Source organism: Balaenoptera ricei, chromosome 11, assembly GCF_028023285.1.
Source record: "Balaenoptera ricei isolate mBalRic1 chromosome 11, mBalRic1.hap2, whole genome shotgun sequence".
Classification (NCBI taxonomy): domain Eukaryota; kingdom Metazoa; phylum Chordata; class Mammalia; order Artiodactyla; family Balaenopteridae; genus Balaenoptera; species Balaenoptera ricei.
The window spans coordinates 10789567-10812845 of record NC_082649.1 but is presented as its reverse complement, the minus strand read 5'-3'; the positions used below and the strand labels follow the sequence as shown (position 1 = coordinate 10812845).

Sequence of the window (23279 nt, the reverse complement as noted above, 5' to 3'; positions counted from 1 at the left end):
GTGCATTTGGCCTACAGGCAGCAGTTTGCTGACCCCTTGACCTAACTGAAGTTCAGCCAACATCTGTTACACATGAGATGTGAGAAATTTCTGCCTTTGTTGAGCCGCATGTTTAAACAAGCCTCTTAATCACTCTGGGCTTGGTTCCCCATCTGAAAAACCGAGCAGGGTGAGAAGATGATCACCCATGTCTCTTCTAAATGTCAGCTTTGATGACGCCTAGATAAAAGCATCGCTGGCTTCACTGGTCAGTTATACTCATCTGGGAAAATTCCCAGACTTAGTGGTACAGAGTCTCGGCTCCCAAAGAAGCCCACAAGCATCTGTTCTCGTGGTTCTTGTGGTCGGTGCTGTCCAAATCCGATCAAAGTCTCTGATTAGTAAGTAGCCTGTTTGTCTAAACAGAGACACGGCAGGTTTTCAGGACGTGAAGCTGAAGAATTCTGGTTGAAGAAGAGTAGCAGCTGAAGCAGGTCTGCGGCTTTAGGAGGCCCAACTTATGAAGTGATATCATTAGTACATGCCAAGAATCTCTTCTTAACTTGCACGGAAAACCACCAAGTTCCATTTCCTTTCACGTGAAGTCTAACGATGGATGCCCAGTCCTCGCTGGTCAGTCCTGAGCGTGAAAGGCAGAGGCCGACTCTTATCTTGGGTTGTGGAAACACTCGAGTTTTATTTTCTTCTTTTTCCCTATCTGCATTTTACTTTTCTACACTGATGTGTACTTTTCTGTACAGTTATTAGAGATGAGCTGGAGATCAAATGACTGAAAATAAGCCACATTAGAAGAAAAATAGAATTTGGGGATGAACCGCATTTCCTCCTTCAGAAAATTTACCCTGTCCCCACATGGGAGTGTTCTGATGCTCTTTCAAGCAGACAAGAGGCTTGGGTTACCTGGCTGCGATGTTACTTTTGATGATGCTAAGTAGCCCAGGTGCTACACGTAAGTGCCACAATGTACCAATATTTTAGTGGATAAGTTAGAAGACAATAACTTTTTTTTTTTTTTTAATAAATTTATTTGTTTATTTATTTATTTTTGGCTGCGCTGGGTCTTCGCTTCTGTGCAAGGGCTCTCTCCAGTTGCGGCGAGCGGGGGCCACTCCTCATCGCGGTGGGCGGGCCTCTCACCGTCGCGGCCTCTCTTGTTCTGAAGCACAAGCTCCAGACGCGCAGGCTCAGTAGTTGTGGCTCACGGGCCTAGTTGCTCCGCGGCATGCGGGATCCTCCCAGACCGGGGCACGAACCCACGTCCCCTGCATCGGCAGGCGGACTCTCAACCACTGCGCCACCAGGGAAGCCCGACAATAACTTTTTTAATAGAACAACTTTGAGATATAATTCACATACAATCCACTCATTTAAAAGGTATAATTTAACAGGTTTTTTTGTATATTCACAGAACTGTACAACCATCACCACAAGCAACTTTAGAACATTTTCATCATCCCAAAGGAAACCTGTACCCATTAGCAGTTAGTTACTCCCCATTCCTCCCTACCCCAACCCTAGACAACCACTAATCTACCTTCCGTCTCTGTTGATTTGCCTATTCCAGGTATTTCGTACAAAACAGAATCATACAATATTTGATCTTGTGTGCCTGGCTTCTTTCCCTAAATATAATGTTTTCAAGCGTCATCCATGTTGTAGCATGTATCAGTACTTCATTCTTTTTGTGGCTGAATAACGTTCCATTGTATAGATAACAAGTTTTGTTTATCCATTCATCAGTTAAAGGACATGTGGGTTGTTTCCATTTTTTATTATGATCAATGCTACCATAAACATTCATGTACACATTTTTGTGTAGACATGTATTTTCATTTCTCTTGACTACACACCTAGGAGTAGAATTGCTGGGTTATATGTTAACTGTGTATGTAATCTTTTGAGGAACCACCAATACTGTTTTCCAAAGCAGCTGAATCATTTTACATTCCCACCAGTGGTGTATGAGGGGTCCAGTTTCTTCACCAACACTTGTGATTCTCCATTTTTAAAATTATAGCCATGCTAGTGGTTAAGTGGTATCTGGTTGTGGTTTTAGTTTGCATTTCCCTAATGATTAATGATGCTCAGCATCTTTCCAATGTGCTTATTGACCATGTATATATATATTTGGAGAAGTGTCTATTCAGATCTTTGGCCCACTTTTTAATTGGGTTATTTGTCTTTTCATTATTGAGTTGTGAGAGTTCTTTATATATTCTGGATACCAGTTCCTTTAAAATGTTAGACTTGCCAATATTTTCTCCCATTCTGTGGATTGCCTTTTTCATTTTAGTGGTGGTGTCCATTGAAGCACAGAAGCTTTAACTTTGAAATTTATAGTTTTAGCTCTTGCATTTAGGTCTGTGATCCACTTTTGTTTATGGTGTAATTAAGGGGTCCAATTTCATTCTTTTGCAGGTGGCTATCCAGCTGTTCCAGCGCCATTTGTTAAGAAGATTATTCTTTCCCTTACTGATTTGTTTTCACACCCTTTTCAAAAATCAGTTGACTATAAACATGAGGTTTATTTTCTGGACTCTCTTCAGCTGTGTCCTTCCATATACTTAGGTCTTCTGTATTTCTTCCAGCAGCATTCTGTCATTTTCAGAGTATAAGTTTCACACAGAAGGCAATGTTTTAAAAGGTGCCTTCCTAGTTCCCACCACTTATACACAAATGAAGAACTATGGTCTAAGCACATAGGCTGTAGCTGATTAAAAAGACCTGGAGAAGTCTAGGAAGAAAGCCAGCTCACTCACCTGAAGAGGATTATATTTAAGTGTTTCCACACTGTCTGGGACACAATTTTATCCCAATGAAAAAGAACATTGGTTCTCATCCTGGCTGCACATTAGAATCACCTAGAAAGCTTAGATAAGTCATGGGGCTCAGGCTACACCTCACACCAATTACACCAGAATCTCCTGAGTCATCATCAGATTTTTAAAACCTGAGGTAAAAACCACTGACTAAAGTAATGACAAGAAGCTTCAGTGACGTTTTCTTTTACTTATTCATATTTATTTATTAGTTTATAGTCTACCTTATTCTGGAAAGGAATTAAATAGACTGACAAGAATATATAAACTACATTAAAAATGAAGAGAGAAAAGCAAGGGTGAAAAAAAGCAAAACAAAGGTGAAGACATAAAATGGAACCTAGAATGAGACTACAAATGAATACTGCGATAATCTACACTTTCCACACAAATTTGGGAAACAGTATCAGTATGATAATATGGCCACAAGTACAAATATTCTTGACAGTAAGACCAAAGAGGAATTTTCCCAGGGGGCCCCACGGTGAGAACAGTGCATGATGGAGTTCTGCATGGGTATCTCCTGGGCTTACGTGCTGGGTCTTCAGCTGACCTACCTCTAAATGCCATTACTAAATCTAGCTTAAAAATACAAATAAAAGTAAAGTCTAAAGAATCAAGGAAGAACTTTCAAAATGTGAAAAACAAAAGCCCTATGGCAAACTTCCTGTAAAAAGACACAGCTACCTTCATCTAGGTTTGATACTTTGTTTTCTTCCATCAAAGCAACTATAGGCCAAATAAGAAAACACAAACTCCGTGTTTTTAAATTAGAATAGTAAGTAAAATCTGCTTGGATGACCACGTCCAAACCTGCTCAACAGCGTGCATTCCCACCTTGGTAGTCCCGGTACCTGAATCTGTTCGCTGCTGGGGTGACTTCCATGTTAAATTCAGCCACCGGTACCCCCCGGGCAGACACCTGGGGGGCAAACATGGCGGCGGGGTAGACCACCGAGGAAGTTCCCACCTACAGAGCAAACAAACGGAAACGAACAAATGACCACACTATGGAGAAGAAACAGCTTTTCAGAAAACCTATCAGAAACTTGGGCCAGTTTGTGGTGGCATGTGTGAGGACAGCTAAGCTGGATGGGATAAATGGAGAGCGTCTGAGGGACAAACAGGGAGGCAGGAGGCACCCCTCTGGCTGATCCCTAGAACTCGGGAAGGACACGCGCTACGAAGAGAAGAGCTGCGCACGTGGAGAGAATGGCAAAGAAATGACTCGATCGTCACCCAAAGGGGGTTAGTTTTAGTCTTGCTTCTGCTCTTTGAAGAGGTGCAAATAATCCATGTTCCTTTTAAGTTAGAAAATTCAAAGAGAAACACATACATGTCATTCCTAACCCTACTTCTACCAAGATTATCACTGTTCACATTTTGATGTATCTTCTTTCAGGTTTTTCTCTACCAATATATATTTATAAACATTCTTTACAAGAGCAGGGAGACCAGACCAAGTTTTATGAGCCAGCTTTCCTTGCTTAACCATCTATCAAGCACATTGATACCAGATTCAACAGTGGGACGCGCTCAAGAAATACCAGCTGAATGCACACGCACCCACGAGAGGCCGCTTCTGCTTTTAGAGACGTGTTAGGAGAATCTGAAATGTGCATGCCCTTTGTCCCATTAATTCCACTTCTAGGAAACCTGCCCTCAGGAAATACCTTGAAGAGCACGCTAAGAGTTACATCTAAGGACGTTCATCACAGCACTGTTTAAAATATCAAAATCTGAAACAGCCTAAGTGTCCAACAGTGGAGGATTGGTTAACTATGTCCTTTTATATCCATACAACGGAACACCACGCAGCCAGTTAAAAGATGATGTGGATTTGGACGCACTGACATGAAATAGGCTAAGTGAACTGCTATGTGAATAAAGCAGCTTCCAAGCAGAACACATAGTATGAACCCACTTTTGAATTTGAACATGTCTACATCTGCATAAGAAAAGGTCTAGACCAGGGTGGGTAAACTTTGTGTAAAGGGCCAGATAGTAAAGTTTTTAGGCTTTGCAGGCCATGCAGTCTCTGTCACAAATACTCAACTCTGCTATTATAGTGTGACAGCAGCCATAGGCAGTACAAAGAAGAAAGGGTATGGCTATGCTCCAATACAACTTTGTTCACAAGATAATGTACATTATCATCGTTTGCTCCCCTCTGGGCTAGAAGAGATCACACCAAAATGCTAACAGTGACTATTTTTGGATGGTGGAATTACTGGTGATCTCTAATTTCTTTATAATTTTATACTTTTTTGTATTTTCTCAAATTGAATAACGAGCATGTGTTACTTTCAAAATCAGAACCAATAACATGCTCTTTTCATTATTTCTCTTCCAGGAGGGAAAGGCTTTGAGAAGCCGAAGACATGGTCTTCCATAGTTTCATATTTTGAGATTGTATCTTTTTTTTTTTTTTTGAGATTGTATCTTATTCACTGTTTCTTAGTTTTTCTGTAGGGCACCCCCAGACTCTCAACACACCCTTAAGAAAAGGAAGGAAGGAGGGAGGAGGGGGAGAGAGGGCGAAGTGGGGGAAGAGGGAGGAAGGAAAAGAGGGGGAGGGAGGGGGGAAGCAACACCCACCCCCACGCCCCACGCCTGGTGTTTCAGAGCACCCCAAGGATCAGGGAAGGGCATGACCTACCACTAGACACAAGTCACAGAGGGCCAGCTCCCTGTCAACCTCCTCCAGGATGGCAGGGTCCAGGTTTTCTCCAAACCACACCACGTGAGGTCGCAGCAGGCCCCCGCATGCTGCCTCGTCACACCTGGAAGAGTGTCATCCTTAAGCCAACCCCGAGACCTGCTCTCAGGAAGGCCTGCCCAAGTGCATCAGGGGCAGCCAGGAGCTGCACCAGGTCCCGTCTGTCCGGGTGGGTCACTCTGAGCCTTCCTAGCCCCCATCCCTTCCCTCCAGCCCACATGAGCTTGTCCTGAAGGTGTAGCTTTACCTGCCCTTATAAAGTTTCTATCTTGTCTGGATGCACTGGGTTGACGTGCTGGTGAATGCGTTTCAGCCAGCCTCGATGTCCTCTTTCTAAACAGCTGTCTCTTTCCCAGTTGCTTCCTCACAGTCATGGGCACGGTCGTGCTCACGGTCAGCCAGGCCCAAGAGGAATGTACTGGGCTGAGGTTTGCCTCTAACACGTCAACGGCTTGCTAATTTCATCAGTGACCTCCTTCTTTCTTCTCTCAGATTCACCTCTCTCTTGCCCTGTCTCTAGCCAAGTTCTCCACTGTCAATTCCTAAAAATCTCTCAACTTTCATTCGCTACTACCCCAGGTCATCTTATAATTACCTTCTAAAATAATCTCCCCCAAACACCATTTTCATCATATTAATCTCCTACTCAAGATTCTTTTAGATCAAAACTTTCAGATCAAAACTTCGGAATTTAGTAATGAAAACTTATTCTTTTAGAGCGAGACTTTGAATTTAGTAATGGAAACCCTTATTAAGAAAAATGAAAAAGGTTAAGTCAACCAGGGAAATACTGAAATAATCACTTTTTAGAGAGTAACAATGTGCTTTCACATATTCAGTGCTCTGATTAGTCCTGCAGTAAAGGGAACATACTTTAACTTTGTTCAATCTAGTGTTTCCATATTTATTTGAGCACATGACATCTTTTTTTCAAGTAATGCCTATAACATCACATGGATCTAGTGCTCTCAGAAACACTTTTGGAAGCACTATTTTAATGTCTAGTTTTGAAAAACTGACATAAGAGTTTTTGTTGTTGTTAATCTACAAAAATTCTATTTGGTCCTATAACTTCACCTTTGCAAGACCTCTTTCTGCCTCCATAACCCTGGATTAATAACTCTGATGACGAGGAGGAGGATGGAGAGAATAGCCGCTGAGGCTTACTGACCAGTTAGTTCCGGGATGCCAGCCGCTATGCTTCATATACACTGACTGGTAAGCGTCTACAACATAACAGCTGCTGAAACTTTCCAGACCTGAAATGATCCCGCCATAACACCGAGGAGAAAGGGATGGGACAGAAGCACTTCTCTTAAGCCTGGCTTGGTTCACCTTTTGTCCTTTCGCCCTTGGCCTCATAGATCAGGGCTGGGTTCGGCATTTGCACATTTAAGAGGCATCTCACCAAATGAACTTAGATTTTGACCCCTAATTTTCTTTTCTTTTGCAATCTGGAACACCAAATACAGATCAAAGATTTTTACCCACCGGGGAAGTTTCTCCACTGGGATTCTGACATCTTGAGTTTCAGGTTCTGGAGCCCTGAAGTAAATAATATCAGAAAAGAAAGAACGTCACTGGTGTAATCGAAGAACAATGAAATAAGATAACCCAGTAAGACTGTCTCTTTGCCTGGCAGTATATGGTACAAAACTCCTAATGAATACACACTGACTTAGAAGGGTACCAGGAGGATGGATACCAAACAATTGATTACCACTGGTTCTACCCCAGGAGAGGGAATTTGTATGTGGGGGGCGGGTGGAGTAGCTGTTGTGCTAAGGAGAGTTTCATGATTTGCACGGTATACGTCATCCTAGTTGGAATCATCTGCAATGACATTATGTTAATAAGTTACGTGTATAATTTATACTGATTTAAAATGGCCAGGTAGAATTTTTCTCAATATTCTGAGTCTACTCTTAATTTTTTGCCCTAATTATAATAATAGTAAATGTTCATCATAGAAATGTTGGAAAATTCAGAAAGATATAAAGAAGAAATCAAAACTGTCCATAATCCTACCACTCCTGTTAATATTTTGTTGTATTTTCTTCTGGACTTTTATCTATATAAAGATACATCAACATGGTGTGTTTGTGTGTGTGTGTGTGTGTGTGTGTTTACAAAGTTGGGATCATACTGTATAGAGTTAGATTCTGTTGTTTTCACTTAACATTGTAAATTGTGAGCAAAATACTTCTTTTATCATATAGCTGTACTGTACCCAGTTTTATTTCTCATATATATCCATGGGAATCTTAGATGAATGTTCAATTTCTTCGCATTTATATTCAACTTAGACAAAACGACATACGTCTATTTTGTAGTGCAGTGTAATTACCCTTTTCCTGATAAAGCTGGACAAATTGGACTCTTGTAATTCTCAGCCACAACTCCACAAGAGGTACATCGAGTTTTAAATAAGCTACCTGAAAAACGAAAGTTAAACAAGACTGGAATTTAGTATAATCAGGAGCAATTGTCTCCACGCCTAAAAGGGTACGAAATAATTTAGTTTTTATACATCGTTTTAACAAATGGGCCTACGCCAGGTATCACAGGAAACATAAAGGCATGCAGTACTATTGAACAAGCCAGAACATCTGCCCTCCTGGACTGCATAATCTGTAGGAGAGAGAGGCAGATGAAATAACTTACTGCATGACTGAGGAGCTCTCTGATTACCCTGATGTTCAGGTGGAACTGAAGTAGTCAATTGGGTAGAAGAAGCCAATCTAAACCTAAGGGCAGGATTCACTAAGTATATGACTGATAAAGGCTCAGTAGCTTGGGATGTGTTTTACAGAATCTTAATTTTGACTTAATAAAGCTTGAATCTTTTCTACAAAAGCAGCTCAATAAATAATCAACTAACAAACGAAGACAATAACTGTTAAAACTAGCAATGACTTATTGACCTTAACCAATAAAAGGTGATCTCCATTCACTAACCAGTCACCCCATGCCCAGTTTGAGCACGTCACACTGCAGTGGACACACACTGTTCCATTCTGTCCAGGATTCCTTCTTTGGGGAGCCACCTCTCCTCTATCCCATGCCAAGCTGACGGAGCTGTCAGTCACATCCCCAGATACAAGCTAGGGCACGAGTTCCAGACTGGTCCAATCGTAGCAGCCTATCCTTCTAGCAGTAGTGTTTGGTCAAAAGGGAGGTATGGGATCCAAGCAAGGCCATCCAGAGACTTATTTTCTGAGGAGACAGCGAAACTAGAGGGAGCCTGGAGCCCCACTGGGTCACTGCTTCTGGAAATTCCACAATTTGACATGCGTTTCTTGGGATTGAACTTTTGTAGACTATTAAATGCCCTTGGGAAGAAATTCCTGCATACCCATTTATGCTCTTGTATGAATGAATTGATGAGATTTTCGGTGAGAGCAAAAAGGGGAGAGGATTAAGAAGAGGGGAGAGAAGGGTGTCATTAAGCGCAGAGAAGGGAAGCCAGAGGGACCCGAGACAAGCTCCGCGGAGTCACAGACCTGGTGGGCTCGCTGCAGCGAAGGCCACTGAGCTGGCAGCTCCCTAAAGGCTCGAGGGCTGAGCAGAAGCACAGCCTCAGCGGACAGGGCCGATCGGGGACACAGGGAGAGTAAATGGTTCCCCAGGGATGCCAAGCCTTTCCGGGGCTGAACCCTGCGAAAGCCACAGCTGTTCAATGGCCCAAACCTCCTGCTTCCCTCAGCCCAGCTTGGGGGGCTGTCTGGGAACGTGAGGCCCCTCAGCAGGACACCCAGGGAGGGGAGAGCACACAGCGGAGCAGACCGGCCTTCTCCAGGCAAGGTGGTCTGCATTCCAGGCACCTGGGGTCTTGTTAAGATGCAGCGGGCCCAGCTGGGACATGGCAGCACCTGTGTTTTCAGGTCTGGTTCCCCCCCTCCCACGGAAGACCGAGGGTCCCTCACCATGGATTTCCAGAAGGTTCTTGGTGCCAGCCTTGCGGTGCAGCTCATCGATGTTCTGCGTGATGACCGCGACCCGTCGGCCCTGCCTGCCCAGCCGGGCCTCACACTCAGCGATGGCCAGGTGCCCGGCGTTGGGCTCCTTGCTCTGCACCACCTCCCGCCGGTAGTGGTAGAACTCCCACACCTGGGATGGGTTTCGGGCAAAGGCCTGAGGGGTGGCCAGGTCCTGGGGGGCAGAAAGGAGGCAGGGGTCGGGGAGGGAAAGAAGCTCTGATGCTCCAGAAGCTGGGCGGTGGGACGCTCCCAGGCCCCCTTTGTTCTAAGCAGAGAGGCAGCTTTGGGAGGTGCCCGCAGGAACACGTCCGTGTAGGTACACGTGGCATGGCAGCCGCAGGGCGGGGCCTGGGGCTCACGAGGGACCTTGGAGAAATCGGTTTAACTTCCCCAGTGATGAGGCACGGAGACTGCAACCTGTCTCATCTTCCACTCAAGTAAGTTACGAACGTGAAGTCGAGTAACAGGCGGGAAGGTAATTTAGTCTGGAATCCACTCTTTCATGGAGCTCCACATTACAGGATGCCAAGCTCATTTAATCCAGGAAGAAAAGTAAAATGCAAAATGCCCAACTGAGGTATAATGGCCATAGTTGAAAAACTCGGTTTTTATAACTATAATGATAGGTACACACACACACACACAACTACACATATAAAAAATAGTATATACATTATAGTAACAGGATATATATAAAATACATATTTTTTAAAGTACGATTCCTCTTCTAGGAGAGGCAAATCTCATCGACGGTGGAAGAGCAGTGTGGTCGGTAGCTGTCTGGGGCTGGAAGCTCGGGGGAAGGGAACCGTCGGCAATGACTGAAATGTTCCATAAATTGATTGAGGCGGGGTTGGGATTATGCATTTTATTTTACTATAAAGGTCACCCTTCAACCTGGTGGTAAAGTCAGCCTGCGTCTGGGGAGTGGACCATCTGTGCCGTGGATCACCCACATCAACCCTGTACTTCCTTCCTTCCCGTCCCCACTTAGACCTCCGTTGGCACGAAGCGGTCACAGGCAGCGCATGAAGCTGCAGCCCCGGAACACAGGTGGGGTCAAACAGTCGACTGACTTCTTTGGGTCCCCCCAAACCCTGAGCTGCTCTGACACCACTGACCGCCCCTCTGGAAGCTCCTCCTGATGCCCTCTGAGCAGCCCCGCCTGCCCCTACCCCGCCCCGCTTCTCAGATCCAGGGACTGCTGTCCGCAGCTGCTCCTTCTTGTGGGACCCTAAGGGCCCTCTGCTCTTCTTCCTCCCCTCCCTCACCTTTAAGGTGATGATCCCCAGACTCGCCCGGAGGGCAGCAGAGAGGTGACAAGACATCCTAAACATCTGCCAGCCTGAGACATTTAATAGGGGAAGGAAGGGCAGATTCATTAACCCTTCACTCGATAAGAAATTACCTATGAAATTTGGAAGTCATGTATTGAAGTAATTATTCATGATTGCCTTCTTTCGACCAACAGAAATCTATTAAGCATCTACATGTGCCAGAGTTCTGGGAGCTGGGGATAGAGCGATGAAGAAAACAGGCACATTTCCCTGCCCTCCAAAACCAGGGATTTCCTGGGCCAGGGCGAGGGGAGGAGACTGCCTACAGGGGCCTTGAGGGAATATTCTGGGGCACAGAAACGTTCCACACGGTGATCCTGGTGGCGGCTGCACCAGTGTGTACATTTATTAAAACTCACTGAATTGTACACTTGAAATTGGCAAGTTTTATTGCATGTATTGGGTTGGCCAAAAAGTTTGTATGGGTTTTTCCCAATATACCTCAATAAAAACTGAATTAAAAAAACTGCATGCCCCCAGAGAACTTACATCCTAATGACCTTCATATAAAGTTTTGAGCATCAAGGCCTAAGCCTTTAACAATTCAACACTGCTTTTCACATGAAAAGTTCAGAGAAACTTTTAAAAAACGTGTAATTCTTAATCTCAACATCTATAGAAAAGTAATGAATTACGCTAACCAAAGTTTTCTGGTTCCACTTTAGTTACTGGAAGAAATCCAACTGTTATCTGAATAAGTGCAATCAATACATGCCTAGAAAGAAAGGAAAGAGGCTGCTTTGCTTAAATCTGAGATCTTAATCATACGGACTGTGTGTCGATGCCAAAACAAACAGGACAAAAGGGTCATGGTAAATTTCAAAACTTTCCTCTCTGGGTTTCAGGAGTAGGTATAGGTTCCGAGTCAGACACTATTATGGCTTCAGGCAGAAGAGCCTCTCGGTGCTCTGGAGACAGGACTAACCTGAGCTTTCCATTTTCTCCAGTAACCTCCCGCTCCTCTGAAAGTCGGCACCCCACTCTCAGCACTGACGCCAGCCCCTGAAATGATGACGATGTGCTTGGCTTTTGCAAAACACTTCCGGAAGTCAGCCATACCTAAAGAGAGAATAAAATCTTGGTCAATTCAGTGTACCATTTGGACATTTACATCCCAAATCAATTGCCTGTATTTTGAAACTTGACCTTGCGTGAAATTATACTTTAAGATAAGCAAATAAAAACCATTCTCGTACCATGAGGACGCCCCCGTGCACCTGATGTGTGAGCGTACAACGTCTTAAGAAAGAGATGGGGGCTTGGGGCGCACAGCACTGGCCCTGCATCCCACCCCATCTCCCGCAAGCGAGATCTTATGTCAATGACTGACCCTCTGCTATCCTGGGTTTCCTTGGCTGTTTGACGTGCACAATAGTGCCTTCCCTAAAGGGGGGCTACTATGAGGATTAAAAAACGCTAATGGACGGGGATGCAACTTCCTTCTTAAAAGTAAAAACAAGCTTGTGTGTGTGTGAGGGCTGACCTAAGGCCCGCTGCACCCCAAAGCATTCCCTTCCTTTCCAAATTCACTTCCCTTTGAGGATCTTGCTAATTCCAGCTTCCCTCGGCATCACTACCGGGGTGAGGATGAGGGCCCCTCCTCTGTGAATAGATGCTCTGTCCCAATCTGCACCCATGACCTTCTCCTTTACGGCTCGAGTAAGAGTTGGTCTTTACAACAAGACGTCCCCAGAGGCTTGGGGTAACAGAAGGGAACTGAACGCAGAGAATAACATGACCGCAGGGAGTCGTGGTCACAGCCTATGGCTTGCGCTCCAGGATCCAAGGCCTAATCCTGCACCTCCGGGCACCCTCCCGCCTGATCTCAGACCAACGGGGGCAGCAGCCCTCCTTCCGTGAGGCTCACTGCGCCCAGGCGCTGCACCAAGCACTTGATGGGCATCACAAGGCAGACTCTGGTCCCGAAACGAGTGTCATCATCCCAGGATAAGGACGAGGAGCCAGACTTGGAACTGCCGTTGTTTCTCCAGGTGGCAGAGATTAGGCTGAGAGCAACACCCTCTCTCCCAGGCGCTGCGGCTCTGCAGCCCTCGTGCCTGGGGTGAGGAAATGCCATGGCCCCGGCAGGCCAGGCCTAAGCAGTGCAGCAGAGCCGAGCATGCGCTGTGGGAGAAGAGACTTCCTCCAGTGCCCCTACCCGGAGAAGCGAGTGTGGACCAGCATGGCCTGCGGCTGGCCTGGGCCACCGGGGCAGAGTCTGCCGGGCACAGGTATCTTCCGGGAGTGGCCAGTCTGTGCTGAACCTTCAGTGGAAGCAGGTTCCTTGGCTGATGGAGCAAGCTCTCTGGTCTCCCCCGGGAGGAATGGCAGCCGAGGCTAATCAACCCTTGGACGGATTGAGCGCCCCTGAGACATGGAACCGGCGATGGAGGAAGGGAAGGAAGACAGTGGGATGGGGGCTCACAGACAACGAAGTGAACGTTAAAGGGAAGGTGACGTCATTGTGTACCCCAAGCTGGTGACATGGATCGTACCAGTGTCTCATGCTTGTTGGCTCCTCCAGGCAGGGCAGGGCCCTCCTCACCCTTGTAAGCTCAGAGCTGCCTCTATGGCTAGCCCAGGACAGAGAATCTCAAAAGAGGCTCAAAATCTCTCCTCCCCTTCCCTTCCTCTCTGACGACTGGTAAGAATAAACAAAGAATAAAAGCAGAGCCTCGGAAACAAAAGATGCAGAGGCTCCGGCTCCCTCTCCCGCTTGGCCCTGGAGCTCTGGGACCGTGCTTCCAGCAGCATAAGCTCAAAGGAATAAAGACGGTCTAGGCACACTGTTCCCTTGGGTGTAACCAGCCCAGCGACCTGCCAACCGCACTAGCGCTCTGCCGGAATTCGCATCCCTTTCAGAGACAGACCAGTGTGAAAAACAGGGCCCACTAAAGCTGTCCAAGGAAGAATTCGGAAAAAGAAACCCAGTCTGGGTGGGTTAGAGGTTGTAGTCTGATCTAATCTCCTGAAAGAACAAGATGTTTAATAAGAAAATACATCAGTACTTTTCTAGGAACTATTTACATAACTCCTGGATTCAAAACCTACAAACATCCTTACGGACCTAATGTTCACCCATAGAACTTTCCCCTAAAAGTCTTTTCTATCTCAAATGTAAACTCTGTCATCCTACTGATGAATAGATTCCTAGGTCAGAGTTGACTTGCAGGTTTTTGTCAGGTAGAGATACAAATCATTTGTCTAGTAGAAAATTTAACCCCATAGTACCCCATAGGACGATCACTAGCTTTCTTGCCCTGCCGAGAGATGAGGGGTTTAAAATACAAATCATGTGTGAAAAGCTTAAATGCAAACATTCTGAAGAAGCAACAGAATGTCTTAAATGGACTTAACTTGGCTATTGAGAGATAATTCTGACCCTGTCCTAGAAAGGGCTTCCCTAAGGACAACAGGACAGAGTGACTTTCTCCAGCATCCTGCCCCGTACCCACTTCAATACAGACATTCCCCCTCACAGGGCAGGAACATTCAGGTATTTCAAATTCCACTGGAGATGAGATGGCAGGCTACGAAGACCTACTTGAACTTGGACGAGCCATTGTTAGGCAAATCTTGGTTTGCACAGAGGCTGGAGGCTTCAATCCACAATACAGCTGGGAAAGTAAACGGCTTGGGACAATCCGGAGAGGTGGCATCAGGTTCTCTGTGTCACACTAATTATTGAGATGGGCTTTAGAAAAATTACAAAACAAAGAGAAACAATCAGAAAATACTGGTATTTCTGCAAATATATACATACACACATACATATATATGCAAAAGAATGCCCTTAACAAAAATCCTCCATAGCAATTTTCATGGCGTTCATCCTCTAAACCAGCTGTTTTCATTGTGTGTTCTAAAGCGCTCCTAGGTGCCCAGAATAGTGGTTTACAAAGTATGGTCCCCAGACCAGCATCAGCAGCATCCCCTGAGATCTTGTTAGAAATGCAAAGTCATGAGCTCCACCCCAGATCCACTGAATCAGGAACTTTGGCAGTGGGCCCATATCTGTCTCCGGGTGATTCTGATGAGTGCTCAAGCTTGAGAACCACAGCCTTAGAGGCTTGGGAAGGGGTCAGATGGGAGAACTCATTTGAAACACAGCTTCTGATGCTTTCAAAACGGTATGAAAACCACTGGCTTCTCAACTTTGCGTCAAAATATAGCTTCTAGGGCTTCCCTGGTGGCGCAGTGGTTGAGAATCTGCCTGCCAATGCAGGGGACACGGGTTCGAGCCCTGGTCTGGGAAGATCTCACATGCCGCGGAGCAACTAGGCCCATGAGCCACAAATACTGAGCCTGCCCGTCTGGAGCCTGTGCTCTGCAACAAGAGAGGCCGCGATAATGAGAGGCCCGCGCACTGCGATGAAGCGTGGCCCCCGCTTGCCGCAACTAGAGAAAGCCCTCGCACAGAAACGAAGACCCAACACAGCCAAAAATAAATATAAAAATAAATAAATAAATAAAGATTACTATAAAAAAAATATAGCTTCTGTGAGAATGTAAATTCTGAGAACTGCACTAGGCAGGGAAGATATGCACTATGACAAGAAATAGGGTTAAGATGACATCGTCTCAAAGAAAACTCCGAGTCTTAAAGCGCATTTAGTAAATCTTTACCTATCCCTGAGGAGTTATATAAAAGAAAAACAGACACAGAGAAAGGCCATATTCAGATCCATGACATCAAAAGGGTAACTGACATAGCTGACTTCTATCTAGTGGATCACACTGTTGGCAGAACTCAGGATTAAAGGTCTGTATATACAGGAAAAATAGAAAAATAACACATTTCCCAAAACCTTACAATCCCTTTGGAGGACAACCTATCAAAAACAAATGCATTTTCCCTTTGACTTAGCAATCCCAAGTCTGGATATTTTTACAACAGTGAGACTTGCACACATCCAAAATGACATATCTACAGGGCTGTTCTTTAGACTACTGTGATTAACAGCAAGAGACTAGAAACAACCTACATGTCCTTCTGCAGGCAATGAGTTCAATAAACAATGACACATTCACAGTACGCAACATGGCTGCTATAAAAAAAGAATGCACGTATGACTCTACGTATATGATATTCTGGACTAGATAAAACTATGGGGACAGAAAACATATTAGTGGCTGCCGGAGCAGGGAGGAGTGAATACACAAAAGGGCACGAGAGGATATGGGGGAGTGACAGAATTGTCCTACATCTTGATTGTGGTGGTGGTTACATGATTGTGTTGTCAAAACCCATAGGACTCTGCACTAAAAAAGGGTTAATTTTACTGCATGTAAACTATAAAATAGTTTAAAAATAAAAATAATGGGTTTCAGTTTTGCAAAATAGAGTTCTGGAGACTGGATGCACAACAATGTGAATGTACTTAACACGACTGAATCGCACCCTGAATAATAGTTAAGGTGGTAAATTTTACATTATATGTATTTTACTACAATTCAACAACAACGACCCAAATGAACAAAGTCTAATTCAAAGTCTAATTAAATGTGATTTGCTGGTTGACTCAGTATTTATAAGCAGACAGCTCACTGGCTTCAGAAGTGAGTGTTGATATCAGTAGAGCAGAGTGTATTCAGAGAGGTTAAAAATAAATGTCTGGAAGATGAGCCTCAAAACTCTGTTAGTGTCAAACCAGATTATTTAATTCCATACATCTTTCCAATGTTCAGATTTCACATGTTAAAAAACAGAATGAGTTGTTCCCTCTAAACCGATAGAGATCTCCAGAATAGGGACAAAAGTCAGGTGCAAATAGTGTCTTGTAAGAGAAAGGAAGGGGGATACAAGTTATACCATAGTACTTACTTGCATTTGTGTTTTAAAAAAAATGGAAGAATTCCCAAGAAATTAGTAACAAGAATTGGGGTGAGAAGTAGGATGTATGGCGACAGGAGTGGAAGTGAGGCTTTTCAACAGGTGTGTGTATATATTGTTTGCATTGTCAGTGCTCTCCGGCAGAAGTCTAGAACACACCTGCAGCTGAGCAAGTGCCAGGACGGAGCAGCTCACGGTAAGGAGCTGCAGGCGACCTGGTGATGTGTTGGAAAGGATTTATTACAGGATTCGGGCTTGTGCTGGGTAAAGCTGGGGAGGGTCAGGAAGGAGGCTTTGATCTGGATTGGATGCTGTCAGGAAAAAGTATACTTTAATTGGATAATTCAGTGAGTGTGATCTAGGGGGAAGGAGTGAAGTGAGGCTTGAGCTGGGATTGGTCAAGAGGCAACAGCCCTCCTATTAGCCAGGATAGGAGGGTGTTTTGCCATTTCTGTGGTTTAGACAAAGTTCTTATTTATGTCTGGGTTCAGACCTAATTATGGAGTTGTCTTATTTTTGTCCAGATTCATCGCGATCACAGGGTGGCCTTGTCTGATGTTGGTGTTCTGTGAAATTATTTATGTTCAGCAGGCCTATCAGACAGTGCCAGGTCAAAATCTGGAAGCAAACCAAATGTCTATCAACTTTTAAAAGGGTAAACAAATTGTGATTCATCCATACAATGAAATCTTATTCAGCAATAAAAAGAAAAAACTGGTAATACATGCAACATGGATGCATTTTCAAAATATTATACAATAGTAATACGACAGTGGAGAAGCCTGGCAGATACTACCTTACCCAAGTAACCAAAGTTAACATCACCAGTTCTAAGACATACTGACTTCATCTACCTCCTTCATACTACTTCATCTTCATCTATCGTATGATGCCATGAGAAGAGCAAAACATCACTTGGGTGGTATTTTTCCCCAAAATGCATTAGCTCAATTTAATTGTAAGAGAACATCAGACAAACCCCAATTGAGCAAGCATTCTATGGCAAAAGTGGCCAGTACTCTTCAACAAAGCTATGAAGGTTATGAAGGATAAAGACTGGGGACATGTCCCAGTTTGTAGACTAAGGAGGCATGACAACTAAATGCACTGTGGGATCCTGGACTGGATTCAAGACATGAAAAGGGACATTAGTGGCAACATCTGAATGAAGCCAGCCAATTAGTTAACGGTACTATATCAACGTAAACGTCCTAGTTTAGATCTAAACTAGTACTAAACTGAGTAAGGCAAGAGGTTAACCTTAGGGGAAACTGCGGTAAATGGTATATGGGAACTCTGTATACTATGTCTGCAACATTTCTATTAACCTAAAATTATTTCAAAAATAAAGTTGCGTGGCTTCCCTGGTGGCGCAGTGATTGAGAATCTGCCTGCCAATGCAGGGGACACGGGTTCGAGCCCTGGTCTGGGAAGATCCCACATGCCGCGAAGCAGCTGGGCCCATGAGCCACAACTACTGAGCCTGCGCGTCTGAAGCCTGTGCTCCGCAAAAAGAGAGGCTGCGATAGTGTGAGGCCCGCACACCGTGATGAAGAGTGGCCCCGCTTGCCACAACTAGAGAAAGCCCTCGCACAGAAACGAAGACCCAACACAGCCATAAATAAATATTTTTAAAAATAAAGTTGCTTTCTTTTGAAAAAAGGAAAGCATTATGCTAAGTGAAGGAAGCCAGACCCAAAAGGCAGCCTACTGTTTGAGACCATTTATATGATATTCTGAAAGGGCAAAACTATAGGTACAGAAATCACCTCTATGGTATCCAGGGACTGACGGAAGGGGAAGGCAGGTAGGGCCAGGGAAAATTCTATGTCTTTATTTTGTGGTGTTTTTACAAAACTCAGACTGTATAACAAAAGGGTGAATTTTACAGTATATAAGTTGCATTTCAATAAACCTCATTTAAAAACAACAAGAAGCAAACAAACTTTCATGCAAACAAAATGTCAACCAATTTTCACTGTAACCTGTCTCTGCTTTAATCAAAAAGACTGGACAAGTAGCTTGGAATTCTGAAAAAGAGAGTAGGTTAGAGAAAAATAGTGTAGTGTTGGTTTCCAGAACAACCTCAGGGGACAAGACCCTCTGGAGTCATGAGGTCAGAGGCAAAGATAGTGCCAAAAGAGGCCCCTGGCTGACAGGCTGCCAGGGGGAGAAGGTAGGCAGGCTCAGATGCCCAGTGGCAAAGGAGGGCCACTCTGGTGGGCAGCCTGCAGACTACAACAATGGGGATGCCTGACTATCCTGAAAAGCCCCCCAGTGCTTTATTTAAAGGAAGCATGAGGAAAACAACTTGGCAGGATTTTCCACCAGCATGGGCGTAAGCTTCTGACAAACTTCAATTGATTTGGAAAAACTAACTACTTGAACACCTCAATAATGGTGTAACTATCTACAGTTTATGTTTTATTTAACTATGGAAAAATTTAAACATATACAAAAATAGAATAGTATTACTAACTCGTATGTATGTTCCCATCACTCAGCTTCAATACTTATCAAGAAAAGGGGTTTTTCTCAGATCCGGCTGAGGCTTTAAGATATTGTCATAGATGATAAATGTTAAACTTGCACATCTTCATGAACACTGTAAAGATTAATGTTCCCAAAACTGCTTCACTTTACTAAAAGCTCCTTATATGTTGCATGAAGTTACTTATGCTATTTTGTGCTTAATATGTTCAGCTATTTCTCTCAAAGATGTTTGATTGCACTGTTGCTTTCTAATATTTAAATCTGGAGACATCAATTTGATCCAGAACATTATTTTCTTCCCCTGTAAGTTTTTAAATGTTAGAAAACATTACCACTTATTTTCAAAGAATTCTAGACCAACTCCTGAGTAAACTGTCATATTTTTTCTTAGACATGAAGGTAGGATTTTTAAAGTCATTAAGAATTTAAAAGGATTTAAGGATTTAAAATCCAATCAACAAAGGCATCAACATAAAGCAATTGACTATACTGCTATATGTACAGCTCTTCTGCATGAGCGTCTAAATGGTGGGTCTTCTGCTGGATAGTTGTGAAATGAAGACAAACCTTCATTCTACTCTGAACTTAAGTATTGAATTTGTTGCTAATTATAAAGAGTTGTCAAAAATTTGAGAATATTAAGAAGGAGTTTTTAATTAGAATTGACAAAATTAAGACTTGTATTATCTGGGTAAAATGTTACTAATTTTTCATCTAAGTTTTTCTATTCAAATGTTCTCATTATTGAGTAATAATAATTACTTTCACCATAATACTGAACTCAAAATAATAAAATGGAAAAAAGTTTTCCTTGCTCATGTTTCAATATTTCCAAAAACCACTAGTATCTAGATTGTTTGTCTAGGAAATGCAATGAGCAAGTACTTTGGGGGAAGGCAGCTTTAGCTCTCATCTTATGTGAATTATAATGTCTACTGACATACACTTATATTTTATATATATATAAACATATATATGCATATAAACAAACTCATGAATTGTATACAATTAAAATACTCCTTTTGGGCTTCCCTGGTGGCACAGTAGTTGAGAATCCGCCTGCCAATGCAGGGGACACGGGTTCGAGCCCAGACCACATGCCGCGGAGCAGCTAGGCCCGTGAGCCACAATTACTGAGCCTGCACGTCTGGAGCCTGTGCTCCGCAACAAGAGAGGCCGCGATAGTGAGAGGCCCGCGCACCGTGATGAAGAGTGGCCCCCGCTTGCCGCAACTAGAGAAAGCCCTCGCACAGAAACGAAGACCCAACGCAGCCATAAATAAATAAATAAATAAACCCATAAATAAATAAACCCAAAGTTAAAAAAAAAAAAAGTTGTGCCATTAAAAAAAAAAATACTCCTTTTAAATATGTATATTCTTTTTATTTCAAATCTTTTATCATACTAATTTATTAGTGGAATCTAAGTTTTTCATGTCTATCTGAAGTAATGCATCAGTGAGATAATTTTGGTCTTATGGGTTACAAAAACTAAACAGGTCTACTGCCTGTTTTATTAGTCATCACATGACTTTTTTTTTTTTAAATGAATGTAGGAATTGTTTTGCTAAATTTTCCATTAACTTACAAGATGTTCTCCAAGTCTCTCAGTAAATGTGAAAACAAAGGAGAGATTAAGAACAAAACTTTTACGTTTTAGAACAGTGCCACCTGAAGTTTATCTCCATGATTGTAAATGCTCAGAACATAAGTCTATTTTCAAGATGCTACCTCAAAGTATTCATCGGAAGCATCCTCTGTGCCAACATTTATCTGCGATTCTGAGGGATCAGGGTGGGCAGTGGTTCTAGCTTCCACAAGCTCACAACCTGATTCAACTGCAAAAGCAAACACCTGGGTGGTGCAGTGATAGGGTAGAAGGTCCCCACTGTGCTGAGTCAGAGGAGGAAGAACTCAGGTTATCTGGTCCAAAAGCCCTCAGGGGTGAAAACTGCCCTGGGTGAAGCCCCCAATTATCCTGCCTTGATTTTACCTTCAGGTGGGAAGAAAGGCCTCAGGAGAGAAAAACTCATTCATCACAGTCATTGGGAGCTTTCTGGGTGCAGGATAGGTTCCCAAACACTGATATTACTCTGGGTGAATGGCAGTACCCACTTAACCAGGCTTTCTTGTGAAACTGGAAACTCACCTACCCAATTAGAAAAAAAGAAAAATGCCTCAGGTTCCCTGTTGATAAAGGGGGCACCCCACCAATTCTGAAAAATACAATAAATGTAAGGTTATATTAGGAATTCGAGAGAAAAAATAATTTACAAAACATTAATTTGAAATACATGATAATGGGCTTTCCTGGTGGTGTAGTGGATAAGAATCCGCCTGCCAATGCAGGGGACACGGGTTTGAGCCCTGGTCCGGGAAGATCCCACATGCCGCGGAGCAACTGAGCCCGTGCGCCACAACTACTGAGCCTACGCTCTAGAGCCCGCGAGCCACAACTACTGAAGCCCATGCGCCTAGAGCCCATGCTCTGCAACAAGAGAAGCCACCACAGTGAGAAGTCCGCGCACCGCAACTAGAGGAAGCCCACGTGGCAGCAATGAAGACCCATCGCAGCCAAAAATAAATAAATAAATTTATAAAAAATAATAAGATACACAGTAAGTACATTGCAAAGGAACTGCAAAAACTTACACAGGTGTTCACTAAATACTTTTTGAACACCTATGAGCTAAATAAATGTAATGCTCTAGCCCCCAGGTATCGACGCTGGCAGACTCACTCCCTCTCCCCTACTACCACCTGCTCTTGCCAAGGTCACCAGCCTTGCTAAACCCAAGGCTCCTACTTGATCACGTCCAGCCTCTGACCCATCTGATCACCTCTCCGGAAACCACTTCCTCCTCCCGGCTTCCAGGCGCCATCCTCTCCTGGTTTTTCTCCTACCTCGCTGGATCTCCCAACCTCCCAGGGCTTCAAGATGGCACGCCCCCCCTCCAGCGCCCAACACATGGTTCCCACCTCATACAGCCAAGCCCGAACTCCGGAACGTTCCCCAAAACTTCTTCCTACAAAGCCTTAGGGCACCATCCTCCTTGGTGCCCACTTCTCCTCTCCTTCAGCATCTCGCACCCACAGCCCGACAGCTCAGCAAATCCCGAGGGCTGCAGCTTTACACTACCTGCGGATCTGGCCGTTCCTCCCACGCCCACCAGCAGGCCTAGGCCACCCCACATCTGCCACCCGGGCTGCTGCAGTGCCCAGAGTGACTCTACTCCAAGGGGACGTCCTGCCCGGGACCCCCAGGGGCTCCCCCTTCACAGAGGCCTACCAGGCCCACCTGCCCCGGCCACATGACTTTCCGACCTCGTTTCCGCCCCTCCCTCGTCTCTCGGGCCGCAGCTGCCTCTGTGCTGTGCCGGGAAAACACCGGGCCTCGGGCCTCCGCACGTGCGGCTGCGGCCGGGGCTGCCTCCCGGGTCCACCCGTGGAAGTTGGGGGCGCTCCCCTCCCCCTCGCGCTCCCCCTCCCCCTCGCGCTCCTATTCTCCCCTCGCGCTCCCCCTCCCCCTCGCGCTCCTATTCTCCCCTCGCGCTCCCCCTCCCCCTCACGCTCCTACTCTCCCCTCGCGCTCCCCCTCCCCCTTCGCCACCATCCTGGACCCCGGAATCAGCGGGTGCGTTTGAGCCGCGCAGGCGCGCCGCTGGCCGGCTGGCCCCGCCTCCGCGCCCGGCCCGGTGAGCCCCCGGTCCACACCCAGCCGCTGAGCTCGGCCCCGCAGGAACGCGTGCTCTGCCGGACCCCAGGCCGGAGCCCAGGAAGGCCGCGCAGACGCCGGCCTGGCCCCAGTGCTGACGCACCTGCAGGAGGCACGAACATCGGCAGCGGCTGCGGCTCTGGCGCGGGGGCGGGACGACGAGGCCGGGGGCGGGACGACGAGGCCGGGGGCGGAGCGGCTTGACCCACGTGTCCGGCCTTCCGCGGCCCCTGCCGGAGACGCGCACCTGGCCGGGTTCCCAAGCCTTGGGGGGCCCTTCCCTGGGCCTGTTCATCGTCGAACAAGATTGTTCTTTTGCATTTCTTTCTTTGGGGGACGGCCGGCCGGGGGGAGGGGACAGGATCTTACTTCGTCTTTGTGAGC

At 45.2% G+C, this 23279-nt stretch overlaps 1 protein-coding gene across 11 annotated transcripts in view; it reads right to left on the bottom strand.

Moving 5' to 3' along the window:
• The window catches only part of SIRT5 (sirtuin 5), a 28735-nt gene extending 5657 nt beyond the window's left edge, over nt 1-23078 (bottom strand). For 2 of the 11 annotated variants that reach the window (XM_059937951.1, XM_059937962.1), the window contains exons 1-8: nt 22895-22988; nt 14400-14549; nt 11781-11914; nt 9465-9690; nt 7886-7973; nt 7030-7083; nt 5479-5602; nt 3657-3789 (exon numbers count right to left, since the gene is read on the bottom strand). In XM_059937951.1, coding sequence (XP_059793934.1) covers nt 3657-3789; nt 5479-5602; nt 7030-7083; nt 7886-7973; nt 9465-9690; nt 11781-11914; nt 14400-14514 — 874 coding nt within the window. In that variant the 5' untranslated portion in view covers nt 14515-14549; nt 22895-22988. The other 9 variants (XM_059937960.1, XM_059937961.1, XM_059937955.1 and 6 more) reach the window with 8 other exon arrangements.
• Between the last annotated feature and the right edge of the window lie 201 nt (nt 23079-23279).